This window comes from Copadichromis virginalis, linkage group LG11 (genome assembly GCF_057382275.1).
Source record: "Copadichromis virginalis isolate Kocher_CV1m ecotype Utaka linkage group LG11, C_Virginalis_male_GT1.1, whole genome shotgun sequence".
NCBI classification, from domain to species: domain Eukaryota; kingdom Metazoa; phylum Chordata; class Actinopteri; order Cichliformes; family Cichlidae; genus Copadichromis; species Copadichromis virginalis.
Window position 1 is genome coordinate 31,000,785 of NC_140628.1, and position 12,471 is coordinate 31,013,255.

At 37.7% G+C, this 12,471-nt stretch overlaps 1 protein-coding gene across 1 annotated transcript; it reads left to right on the forward strand.

Annotated features, from left to right (window-relative positions):
- Positions 1 to 4,248: 4,248 nt before the first annotated feature.
- Positions 4,249 to 12,113, forward strand: LOC146699046 (uncharacterized). The gene is made up of 8 exons (XM_085472600.1): positions 4,249 to 4,669; positions 8,075 to 8,167; positions 9,053 to 9,187; positions 9,537 to 9,702; positions 10,214 to 10,392; positions 10,960 to 11,058; positions 11,428 to 11,570; positions 11,747 to 12,113. Exons 1-8 carry the CDS (start codon positions 4,249 to 4,251, stop codon positions 12,050 to 12,052), a joined length of 1,542 nt encoding a protein of 513 aa, XP_085328726.1. The 3' UTR covers positions 12,053 to 12,113.
- Positions 12,114 to 12,471: the final 358 nt, after the last annotated feature.

A 12,471-nucleotide genomic window follows, 5' to 3' on the forward strand; every position in this document is an offset into this window, starting at 1 on the left:
ACTCTGACAGCCAATGATCAATAATGTTTCATACGTCTTTTAAAAAAAATCCCCATTGCATTGTGTAACAATTATTGATTTGGTGACTGAGCAGTAACAGTCAAGACAGCGCATGCATTTTAATATGTACAGGTCTTTCTCTAAATAAGTTGTTTATAAATGTAAAGGTGAGTGTTGTAGACTTTGCTTTAAAGTTTTGTGGGATGTACAAATAATCAAATAAAAATCATTTTCATCCATTACTTGTGTTGTTTTAAAATCACTACCATCTTATGCAATGGAAAAATATACTTTTTTGTCAAATTACAGTGCAAAAAAATACAATCACTTCCACTGTATAGGCCAGTCCTTTCCCTACTTGATTGTAAAGTACAACTTACATCCTGTGTCAGTGTCACAGGGATGGTGACTGTGTAAAGTCTTGTGTAGTGAGACAGGACTCCATCAGCCATCTGGGGCCATTTGGTATGAAATTTGTATGTTTTCACTGTGCCTGGGTGGACTCCCTCCAGGTACCCAAGCTTCCGACTACAGTCCAGAGACATGCATGTTAGATTAACTGGTGATTCTAAATTGGGAGGAGTAAATGTCAACATGGTCAGTCTCTCTGTGTTGGCCCTGTGATACACTTGTAATCTGTCTAAGGTGTGCCATGTTGTGAAACCCCAAACTGGACAAATGATCAAGAAAATGAATGGACCATTTGATATTTTAAGAAATATGCATGTTGTTCTTTGTGCTAAGGGTCAAAGGATGTGAAAAAGATTAAATCAGTCTGCTTTCCAGCACTTCTGAACACCACAAAGTTTTTTCAGGGAGGTTCATGCATGAACTATTTCTTGGTTCATAACTTTCTGAAATCTCTGCAGGTTACCTGGCCTGAAATAGGATATTGTGAATTCTTCTGATAGCCCGCTAATTATAGTGACTCATTTTCATGACTGCTTTAGTTCAAGGCAACAGGACTACTCATTTAGATTAACCTGGGACCAGCTCTTAAGGCTGCATTGTAGGCTGCTGATAGTTGGTGTGCAGTCCACGACCCCTGTTCACTGAAAGCAGGGGAACAATTTATTATTACCTCCACTGTAACTCCAGCTTACAGCTTTGGCTCTTTAGCCTTTTAGTAGTTTTTACCAAGTGGAAGCGACAGTCACATCAGTCTTCCCATCCACCTCCAATCAAAATATCAAACTCTTTAAACAATAATTTGCATAACCTGTGCTGTAGTGCAAGTCAATCCTGTTCCTTTAAATCAATAATACCAAGAAGGAAAATCCATTGTGTGAATATTTTCAGTGTTTGATGTAGGAAATTTAGAAAACAAATGACAAATACATGTATCTCTGCAATTACGTGTAGTTAATAAAAGAAATGCTTCAAGATCCAAATTGTCAAAGTTTGGCTGTGATAGAAAAACAAACCGAAGTTTAACACACTCTGTGTTTGACTTGCAGCTTCCTGACAGTAACTCTGCCATTCAGTCATTTAAATAGCTGATGTCTCTTTCTTCACTGGATAAAAAAATGATACTGTTAAGTTGAAAATGCTGCTGTACCTCGAGGGCCACTGCCAAGATGGCAAACACGAGTTCCTTCACTCCTCTTCTGACTGATACCTCAGGGAGGTGAAGCTGGCAGAGCTGTGTCTGTTTGACAAGCTGAGATTGGTGCGAGTTGTATGGAGTAAATAAGGCGATGCGGGAATGCAGAAACAAACAAAGTGTGCGTGCTTTATTTATTTATGCATCCTGTCAGTCTCATGAGCAGGCAGCTCCTCAAAAAACTACAATAAAACTACTCCAACTATTTACAAGAAGCAAATGCTTCTAAGCAGTACCAAACCATGAAACATTACATAGAACAGTTGATGAAAAAATAAAATCACAATATTTGCTCCAATAGTAGGGGTGGGGGAAAAAATTGATACTGTGTAGTATCGTGATATTTTGTTTGCTAATAATGTATCGATACAGGGACAGCAGAAATCGATATTTTGTTACAAACAATTTTTTCTCTGAAATCAACATGCTCTGGAGTCAGAGCATGTTGACTTCAGAGCATGTTGATCCTTTTTCTGAGCAAGAATCCTGACATTCCTTCACTGTCCAAATGTGTTTAACTTTTTTTTTGGCAGCAATAAACATGACAGTTTACTTATTTTAATTTAAGACATGTTTAATTTTAATTAAGTTTAGAACTTTTTTATTTAATGTAAAATTATATATTTTTTTAATTTACTTTCAAATTCTTCAGTTGCTGAATGGGCTGCATAGTTTTCATATTGCATAGTTCAGAATAGCTATAATTGTACCAGATGGTTGCATTCAGTTAAGTTGGACTAGACTGTAATACAAACCGTTCAGTTTGTCAACAATAAAACTGACTGAAATGAGAGAAAGACTGAGTGTGAGACTTTGATATTAGATAAAATGAATATTGATAAAGTTTACCTTTATGTGCAGAATTTAAATATCGCAAAATATTTTTAAAAATCGCAATAATATCGTATCGTGCGTTAAGTATTGTGATAATATCGTATCGCGAGTTGTATGGTGATTCCCACCTCTATCCAATAGTAGAGAAAGCAGTGACAGTTTGCTCAGCTAAATAACACAGAAACAAGATATCTCAAGAGGATGGAATTTTGTAGGGTCTATATTTTGAATTTACAAATTGTTTCTGTTTTTTCTAAGGTAGCCACAAAATATGTCAAACATGTCAGTCCAGACGGAACTGATATTCATGATCCTTATAGATCACTAACTTTTCTATGTGAGGCAGATTCTCCATTTACATGCACACATTGAAATCTTTGAGACTGATACAATTAAAACCACGGCGGCAGAGTTATTATTTGAATTTTGAATTTTTGCTTTTTTACTCTAAACTATTACTTTGTATGGCATGACTGTGCAGTCGTTACCTCTCTTTAGAGAAACATTCAAGCCTGATGATTGGCTGAGGCATTATGTGTCTACGTGTCCAATGCCGATGTTCCATGTTTGCTCCCAGAAGTAAAGTCACTGTAACCTAGAACAGGTGAGGTAACACTACGACGGGTCAGTTGTCACTGCCGCCACTCTGCGTCCTCTCGTGCTGTAATTTGATAGTATGAACAAAATACCACTGAAAAGAGTGACCACAAAAAGACACACAGAAACAATCCTGCTTCTTCAGATTCATAATGGGACCTTTATTCTTAGATACATATCTACTTCATCTGCATGAAACTGAACTATGTTTTTGTGTCTGTACTCACACAGTGGCCTACTTGTGAGTGGAAGAGGCTCATTGGTATGATGTAGATTATCTTCTGTTGTTAAACTCTGACCTAAGCGCACAATTATCCCCATGCATATTTCATAGACTGCCAGCAACAACATATCTGTTACTGGCCTGACTGCTGCAGCCTCGCCTGCTCTGTCTAGAGGAAAAACCTGAGTTGGAGAAGTAGGAAGAGGAGAGGAAGGAGAAGGAGAAAGGTGCTGAAGGGTGTGACACAATGAAAGGATTAAGTGGGAGGACGAGGTGAGCTGCAGAATCACAAGAGCGCGAGTGACAAACTGTAACCTGCCTGAGCTGAAGAGGATGGATTCACAGTAGGAGAGCAGATATCTTTGGATTAAAGATGCACAGGAGCCAGCAGGCACCTGAGTCTTGTCACTAACGGTGATGCATTTCTTTTCCTGGCTGTGGTACAAGCCGGTTTAATAAGTGGAGGAGGCGCGTGGATAAATAATCCCATGCATACAAATGAAGCCAATACATGCAAATCTCCATGGGTGACCTTCAGGTGAGCGCTCTTGAAAATATATGTTGATGAGACTGACACACAAGGAAGTCACAGAAGTTGTTGTGTTATGAACAATGCGGGTAACGGGTGTCTTTTCTTGCACACGTTTATCACAGAAAAGTTGTATCCACTCATATTTTTTAATATAACTAATTTTTGAGAGTGCTATTATCTTACTTTGCATTTTGAATAACTTTGAATAACTTTTCCATGGATTCATTAGTATTTTTCTCGCACCATGCCTGCATTTCGGTAGTTCTTAGGTCAATAATTGCCCATTGTAAACTTAATATACGTTATATTATGTGTCAATTCTAGCAGTCAAAATCCATCAGAATGTCAGAGTATTTCTTACAGATGCATTGTTGGAAGCTCACGTTTTGTCATAACTTTGTTAATTTTGCAGGTTCTAGCCAAGGTTTCTGTGTTTGTTGGCAACAAAACCTAAAAAGTATGGCTCAGAAAGACAGCACCAGCTCTTGTCATCAAGCAAACGCACCAAACTTTTTATCGCCTCAGCACTGGGCATCAACATCTTTTCAAAGTCCAATCAGTCATGATGTATTGAGTATATCGTCTTTGGTTCCTTCTACAGTCCTCACATTCATACCCCAGTATAAACCCACAACTAATGGAAACCCACATCCAGAAGATCTGCCCTTTTCTGATGAGACCCCAAAGCTGCAACCTCTTGAAGCATCACTTTCTAGTTCAGTGTCCTCAGAAGCCCAAGATCAAAAAAATGTGACGTCAGCGGCTCCTTGTAGTGATAATCCTCAAGAAGTTCAGCAGAGGATTCAAACAGATGGAGGTCCACTGCAGGACACATCAATAGGTATCATGTTTCCAAAAGAGCTACATGATGGAGTCCCAGGTATGGTAATAATTGAAGGTGTTACTTCAATGTACAGTTTTGATAATGTGCCAGGAAAAATCACACTTTGAAACATGGGGCCAACATGCTTTGCTCATAAATAACATTTCTATAAGTGCGAACCGTTGGAGTTACATGCAGTCTATAAACTTGGGGTGCAGCAGGCTTTATCTGTTGCTGTAACAGCCTCTCCTTTTCTGAGAAAGCATTTCATAAGATCTTTGAGCCCAGCTGACACAGGATCAGAAGTACACTTATAGTGAAATGTATGTGGTTGTATCAGGAATCGGGGTTCTGTGTAGGCCAGTGTATTCCTTCCACAAGCTTAAAAAAAATTACTTTATGGAGTTTCTTTTGTTCACAGGAGGCTGTAAATTGGCAACAAACTGTTCCTAAAATCCTGAAAGCATTTTAGAAAAATTTACACAAAGATTTTACAAAAATACCACCATGTCAGATACGGAAAGGTTTGGCATTTTAGAAGTACCCATTTATACTGTACCCATTTAGATTAGATGAAACTTTATTAATCCCTTCGGTGGGTTCCTCCGGGAAATTCAGTTTCCAGTAGCAGAAGTTGCATGTTACAGATACAATAAAGGGGAATGAGAGTAAGGATATAAGCATAAATATGCCATATATACACATATACACATATATAAATACAGAATATATAATAGGGATAAATAGGAATACCAGTGGATTGCACATTTGAGTGAGTCTATTGCAGGGTGATTATTGCACAGTCGAATATAAGAAAAAATATAGCGAATATTGCACAGTGAAAAAAAGCACTACAGCTCAGTTTCCCCTCCCTCTCTCCCCCCAACGAGGAGTTAAACAGTGTGATGGCATGTGGGACAAAGGAGTTTTTAGGTCTGTTGGTTCTTGACTTTGGGAGAAGCAACCTGTCCCTGAGTAGGCTCCTCTGATTATTTACGACCGTGTGCAGAGGATGTCCAGCATTGTCCATAACCTCCAGCAGTTAGCGTTAAACCTAAAAGTTAGATAAGCATATATTTTCAAAATGAAACTGAATGATCCAGCTTTACATTGATGCAATCAACAGTACTTGTGTTAGATGCTATTTACAGGTGAGGTGTAACTTTTTGTTTTATGGGAGAAAACTGATTTAAATCAAATATTATTAGCAAAGTGTGTGAATCCCAAAAGATGACTTAGTCATTGTAATTGAGATATTTAATTACCAGTGCACTGGTAATTAATTAATGTTTAATCAATCTTCACTTATATTTCTGTGGTAAATAGTCAAATCTCTTAGCCTTTGAGGATTGATTGAAGACAAACACATCTGAAATTTCTTCTTGCATACTCTGAACCCCTCCTGAGGAAGCAGCCTTAATGTGATTTTGAAAAATAGCACATATGTTTCTCACTTCAGCACCCGCTTCTATCCACAGTCATTTGGCAATTTACTATAACTTTGATGAGATACATAGATTTTCTAACACACAGACTGCTGAGGCAGCTGTTTAGATCCTCAGTAATAACATGTGAGCTATTGCTCCTGTGCAATCTTTTTTCTTTATCACTTTTTGACCTCAAAGTTGCCTTGGTGCCGTTGTGCATGAAATAGTTTAAAGGTCTCCTACTGCGGTGACTGGAACTTTTCTCTTGGACTGCCTTTGGCAAATAGAAAGCAGGACAAGAAAAGAAAAGAAAGAAAAAAAGCAAAGAAAATAATAAAAGAAATAATAAGAATAAACATAAAAGAAAATTCATTTGTAATTTTAAATCTGCTTCATATTTGTCACTGATACTGTCAGTTGTATCGATGACTAATTATTTCTGCATCTATGCTATCTGTCATTAGCGTTTGGCAAGGCTGTAAATATATAATGCAACAAGTTCTTGCAATTAAACTTTAGAAATAAAAATGACATATCAGAGTACCATGCAGCATGTTAAACAGCTCGTTGCCTCTTTTTCCTACTCCATCAGCTGATCCTTTTATCTGATCATGATTCGCAAAGAATTATAAAGAATTCATCGCTTTGGTTTCAGTTTCTCATTTGTCTCACCTTCAGGCAGGCATAGTTGAAGATAAGCTCAGCTTATCAGCTTCTCCATTCTCTTCCATTTTAATTTAAGCGAAAAAACTTGTGGCAGACTTTTTCAGTCTCTATTTTTTACACTGTGCCGTCATCATAGTATTACAAATACACCACAGTAGGCAGCATTGCAGTGTTATATAGATGAAACAAGAAAATAGTTCCTTTGGAGAAAAAGCATAAATTATCTACTGGAGTTCATGATTTTGTTGCCAAAACGTTACCATTTGTTCCCCTGTCGATGCGAACGCAGCTTAGAGGTTTTCACATTTCACTAGTAGTAATCCATCTTGACTGTATCAGTGAAACACAAAATTGATTTCAAAGTTGTTGGGGTTTTTTTTGCCTTACTTATATTTCATGCAACTCACGCTTTACATATTATGGATGTGTTCTGTCCTCAGGATTTTGTCTGAGCAGAACTTTTGTCCCAGAGATGCATATTCACCTTCACACTGATCGCCCTTGACAACTGGTTTAAGGTTTATATCACACTTAAATAATAAACTATAAATAGTTTAACTGCTAAATACTGTAAATGTAGCCAAAACATATGGTTACACCACCTGTTTGCCGTATGTTCAAACCTATAATCACAGCTTTGAGCACAAGTGTTTTCTATCCTCGACCTTTATGCATCACTACATTAAGTTACACACAGAAGAATTTACACATGTAAGACAAGTAAAACAAATTCGACTGGCTGAACCAACATTTCAATAAATGTTTAATGATGATGGTTGTTTTTTCACAATAACAATACAACTCAAATTACAGAGAGTAGTTTTGCATAATAGCCAAATGGCACCAGATAGCTTATTAACATATGGTGGCACTGTTGCCTCACAGCAAAAAGATCCTGCATTTGAATCCACTGGCAGGTTCTGGGTGGAGTTTGCGCGTTCTCCCTGTGGCTGCATGGGTTTCCTCCAGCTGCCTCTTACAGTCCAAACACTTCCAAAGCTAACTGGTGTTTCTTAAATCGTATTTCTGAGTTAACCCTGTGATAGACTGGTGGCCTGCCTTTCACCCTGTGATAGCTAATATAGACTCCAGCCCCCTACAGCTCTCATTTGGATAAATTGTTAAGAAAATGTGCACGGTTATCATCTTTGGCTTGTTCTCACCTAAACTGCACCTATCTAAAATCTAAAAGGGATCTCCAAAATTCACACATTTGTCAAAGTATGATGATATGATAAAACCTCACAGTTAGTTTGGTTTACTACAACTGTCCCAGTCAATTAATAAAGATGATGAAGACAGGATGTCTTGGAGCTCAGAGCTCCTTGCAAAGTTTTAATATTTCTTGTTATTTCTTGTTTGTTTGCAGATGCAAGATCCCATGCCTGTACATCTCGTGACCTGTTAATGTTTGTGGGAATCTTTGTCACTATAAAAGTGATTATCGCTTCTGCTCTTTTAGGTAACCCACTCTGAAAAGCAAGGTACCTCCAGTACATCAATAGCACGTTGAATTCTAGTGTTTAACCTCCTAGGACCTGACGTCCACATATGTGGACATCACATTTTGGGTTATTTAGACTAAAATACTCAATTTTGCTCTACAAGGGCCTGATATCCTTTTACGAGGACATTATACTGCTACTGTTCTATCAAAATTTTAAACGAATATCCTCATATGTGGCTCTTATTTTTCTTAAAAACAAAAATAAGATTGAAAAAAATCTGGTAATTTTTTGTTTTTACATTCATCGGGCTCCAATATACCCAAATATCAAAGAGAAATTAAAAATGCATGCAGTAGAATATTTTGGGTCTTAGGAGGTTAAGAAACAAACCTTCTCATCATGCAGTTACCACTAATATTGCAAAAAGAAAATCTAAGTCTGCAGACTTTTTGCCAGATGCAAAAAGAATCAAAAACTTAGAATGTTCTACATCATAATATGCCACTTTAGTATAATAATTATAATAAAACACCCAGTTATGTCATTCAGCCTTACTGCTTTCTGTAACACATCAGTGAGCATACATAATAGGTGTCTCTGATTACGATTAAATACAAATGAAATGAGAAAAAAAAACCAAGTTAATTAGTTCCGAACATTCACTATGCCAGTTATTAAATCCTCTATGAAGCCTCCTTCTGGGAAATAAATTACATTGTTGGAAAAAGTGAAACCAAAATGCAAAGATAGAGTAAAATGGTTTGCTGAGGTTCCAAATTTGAAACCAGCAGCTATTAAGACTGATCTCAGTGTGAGGAGTTTTTAATGTTAATGTTTCACTACCCACTTGAGACATTGTACTGTGTCATCTGAATGTTTTTTCTCTCTCTTCAAATTAGTTAAGTTCTTGCTGTTTCCCTCTGAGGTGGGTGAATCACCTCCTCTCTGTGGTGGGAAAGGGAGCTGCACTGTCCCAACCCAGAGGCCCGTTCTGTCCAAGAATCCAGTGAACCAGACAGGAAATATGACTGCAGGTAAAGAATTTAAATTTCATAGTAACTAATGCATTTTGTCTCCAAAGCTCCAAGGATGGCAATCTTCACTGCCACTCCAATTTACTGCTCATCTCTCAAACAAAAGATGTTACTTACATATCCATCAAGCATCTGGCAATTATGGCTGTGCTTTTCTAAGTCTTTTCATGGAAAAGGTTTTAGTAGAATATTACCATAATAATTTCTCACATTAAACACCTTATATTCTTAAAATTAATTAAACCACCTTTATGGTCATCTTATTTTTTTTTCAAAAAGAGCTTTTGCATTTTTTTTTTTGCACTCATTGTCTGTTTGCTTGATTTCGTGTTCTTCATCTCATATCCAGACTGCTCAGTTCTGGTCAGCAATGGTCAGCGTATTGTTGGAGGAACCTTAGCTACAAAGAACGAGTGGGCCTGGCAAGTCAGCATGCAGTGGAGGGGAAGACACGTCTGTGGTGGTGCCATCATCTCTCCTCGTTGGGTGATCACTGCAGCACACTGCTTTGTTGAGTAAGAGAGACACGAGGAATGACAAGAAAGAAGTGTTTACGAGTTCAGTTACTGGTACAGTCAGTTAGCAAAGGCTGTAGTCACGACCACCTGCTCAGTCCGAGGTAACACCGTGTTCCTGTTATGTTCAAGTCAAAAGCAGGTAAAGGGTGAAGTAAAAACTTTTTGCACCTTCTGCAGCAGAGCAGAGCTCCATCTGTGATGTGATCACATCACAGATGGAGCTCTCTGTTCCCCGTGAGTGTTCATCTTGGATTATGAGCAATGGGTGCGGATTTTTTGAGCACAACTACAAACCAAAAGCAGCTCCTAATGTTTGCAAGGCTAAAGTGAAAATAGAAATACATGTAATTTGGCGATGGCTGAGGCCTAAACCGTGATTGTAATAATGCTGGAGGTTGTATGATATTATGAAAAACCATTGAAAAACAAAACTGTGAAAATTAGTGGGCACACACACCGCTTCTTAAACCGAACTCTATCTACTAACTTTTCTGTCACTCTTCTGCAGTAATAACATGCTTCAAGTAGCTGACTGGACGGTTGTGGCAGGCACTGTAAGCATTGCACACAACTCTCTGGGGCAACACTACAGGGCACTGCAGATCCTCTACCACCCTGGCTTTAAGGTTATGCACAATGACTATGACGTGGGACTGCTGCGCACCATAATTGACATGGACATGACGAGTAAGTAAGAGACGGACTGCGCTATCATTCATCAGGGCAACGAAAACCACATCATTTGTTTTTCTTTACGCTGAATGAATGCTGGAGTCTAGTAACTTGTTGAATGTATGTAAACTAGCCAAATTTATGTCACACAAGACAAACAGACAATGTTTCACTGTCTCTTTTTATAACTGTATTTACTTACATTTGAATCATGAAAAGAACTTAATGTGACTTGATGCACATTTAAATTTTATTATGATTAAGATCAGGACAGATCAAGAAGTGTAATCCCTTTTGGGCTTGAGGGGGAGATTAGGGGCACTTACATCACTGCACTAATCATTGCAATCGCTGTCATATTGCCAAAACAAATATTTAATTTTTACCAAAACTTAAAACAATAAAGAAAGAACGAACTAAACACCTAACAAAATCAAAATCGTCAGAAGTGAAACTTACTTTTAAGTCAAGAGAAAAACATGTATTACAATCATAAACGTGGGTGGGAGGAAAAAGGAAATATGTGATTTCATAACCACGAGAGAGAGCTAACCTTTATCACTTTACTGCTGCTCTTTGTAGGTGGGGTCCGACCGGTCTGTTTACCCAGTCCAACCGAGTCCTTTCCTGATGGATCAGACTGCTGGATCACAGGCTGGGGATACGTAAATGAAAACACAGGTGCACTGCACTGAAAGACAGATACTTTTGCTACAGTTTGTGATCTTAACAACTGAGCTAAAAGAACGTGATTTGATAACGCAAGTATAATTTAAGTTGGAGCTTCAAATAGCTTCAAAAACTCACAATCATAGTTTCAGAGTTGGAAACTGTAGGGCAAAAACTTTTTAAAGAGCCATATTTGTCAGTACAGTATCCTCATTGAAGCTAAGACGTTAGACTTAATTACTAGATAAAAAATATATATAAGTGTAATCATTCATTATCTTTTGAACTGTGTAACATTTCCACTAGTCACCTTCAAGTAACCCTTTCTACTTATTTTCATTCACTTTTTGCTGCTGATTTTTTCATTTCATTTTCTGTCAGGCTATGTGTCAGAAGAGTTAAGGCAGGCTCATGTTAAGGTAATAGCTCAATCCATCTGCTACGACTTGAGTGTCTATGGTCTCTTCATAACTCCTCGAATGATTTGCGCTGGGAGCATGGATGGAGGGGTTGACTCTTGCCAGGTACACACCCACAGAGATGAAATCTCCTCTCCACAAACCTAGCACAGGTTCATGAAGAATATAAAATATATTTTACAATCTATATACTTTTACAATATACTTTACAATCTATCAAGAGTTGTGTTTCTCCCATTTGATGTTCACAAATTTTGTTTGTGAAATGATTTTCTCTTAAGGGAGACAGTGGTGGACCACTTGTGTGTAAGACATCTAAAGGGGATTGGAAGCTGGCAGGCGTGGTGAGTTGGGGAGAGGGATGCGCACGGCCTAATAAACCAGGCGTCTACAGCAGAGTAACTGAATTGCTTCAGTGGATTGAACGTTACATAGACATACAGGTATGGGAAGCACTTTTCCTCACCGCTTGTAAATGTAAAACCTATCTTTATCTGTCGCTCTGTTTCGGAGTCAAAGTTCTGTTAGTTTATTTACTGCATCTGTGTCACAGTCTATCTAAAAATGCTTTTCTATTTTCATTTTGAACTACAACCCTTGACAGATAAGCAGTTTGGCTATATAGCAGATAATAAAACTTCAGCAGTAAAGAAGAAAAAAACTTAACGGTTAAATGTTAAATCCTGTTGAAGGTTATAGAACCAACATTTCAATACATATTAGTTCTTTAAAGGATGGAGGCAAACTAGATGCATTAGTAAAAGAATACATCAGTAAAATGCAGGAAATGTGATTACTTTTAATACCCTGCAGGACTTTTCATAGCCAAAATGCACTATAACACATTAATGTCATTTGCGAAATATACAATAAAGTTTTTAAATTGTCCTTGTTTTAATATTTTTTGTTGCAGTATAAAGCAGAGGATTCGGCCGAGACCACCACAGCTGTTTCTGCAACACCTTAAAATCTGACAATGAGATAACTGACAATAAAGATCGACTTG

Excerpts from the sequence above, each read along its gene's own strand:
- LOC146699046 (XM_085472600.1), top strand. The coding sequence starts at position 4,249 with ATGGCTCAGAAAGACAGCACCAGCTCTTGTCATCAAGCAAACGCACCA. Across the intron at positions 4,670-8,074 it reads GCTACATGATGGAGTCCCAG|ATGCAAGATCCCATGCCTGT; the intron begins GTATGGTAATAA and ends GTTTGTTTGCAG. Across the intron at positions 11,571-11,746 it reads GAGGGGTTGACTCTTGCCAG|GGAGACAGTGGTGGACCACT; the intron begins GTACACACCCAC and ends TTTTCTCTTAAG.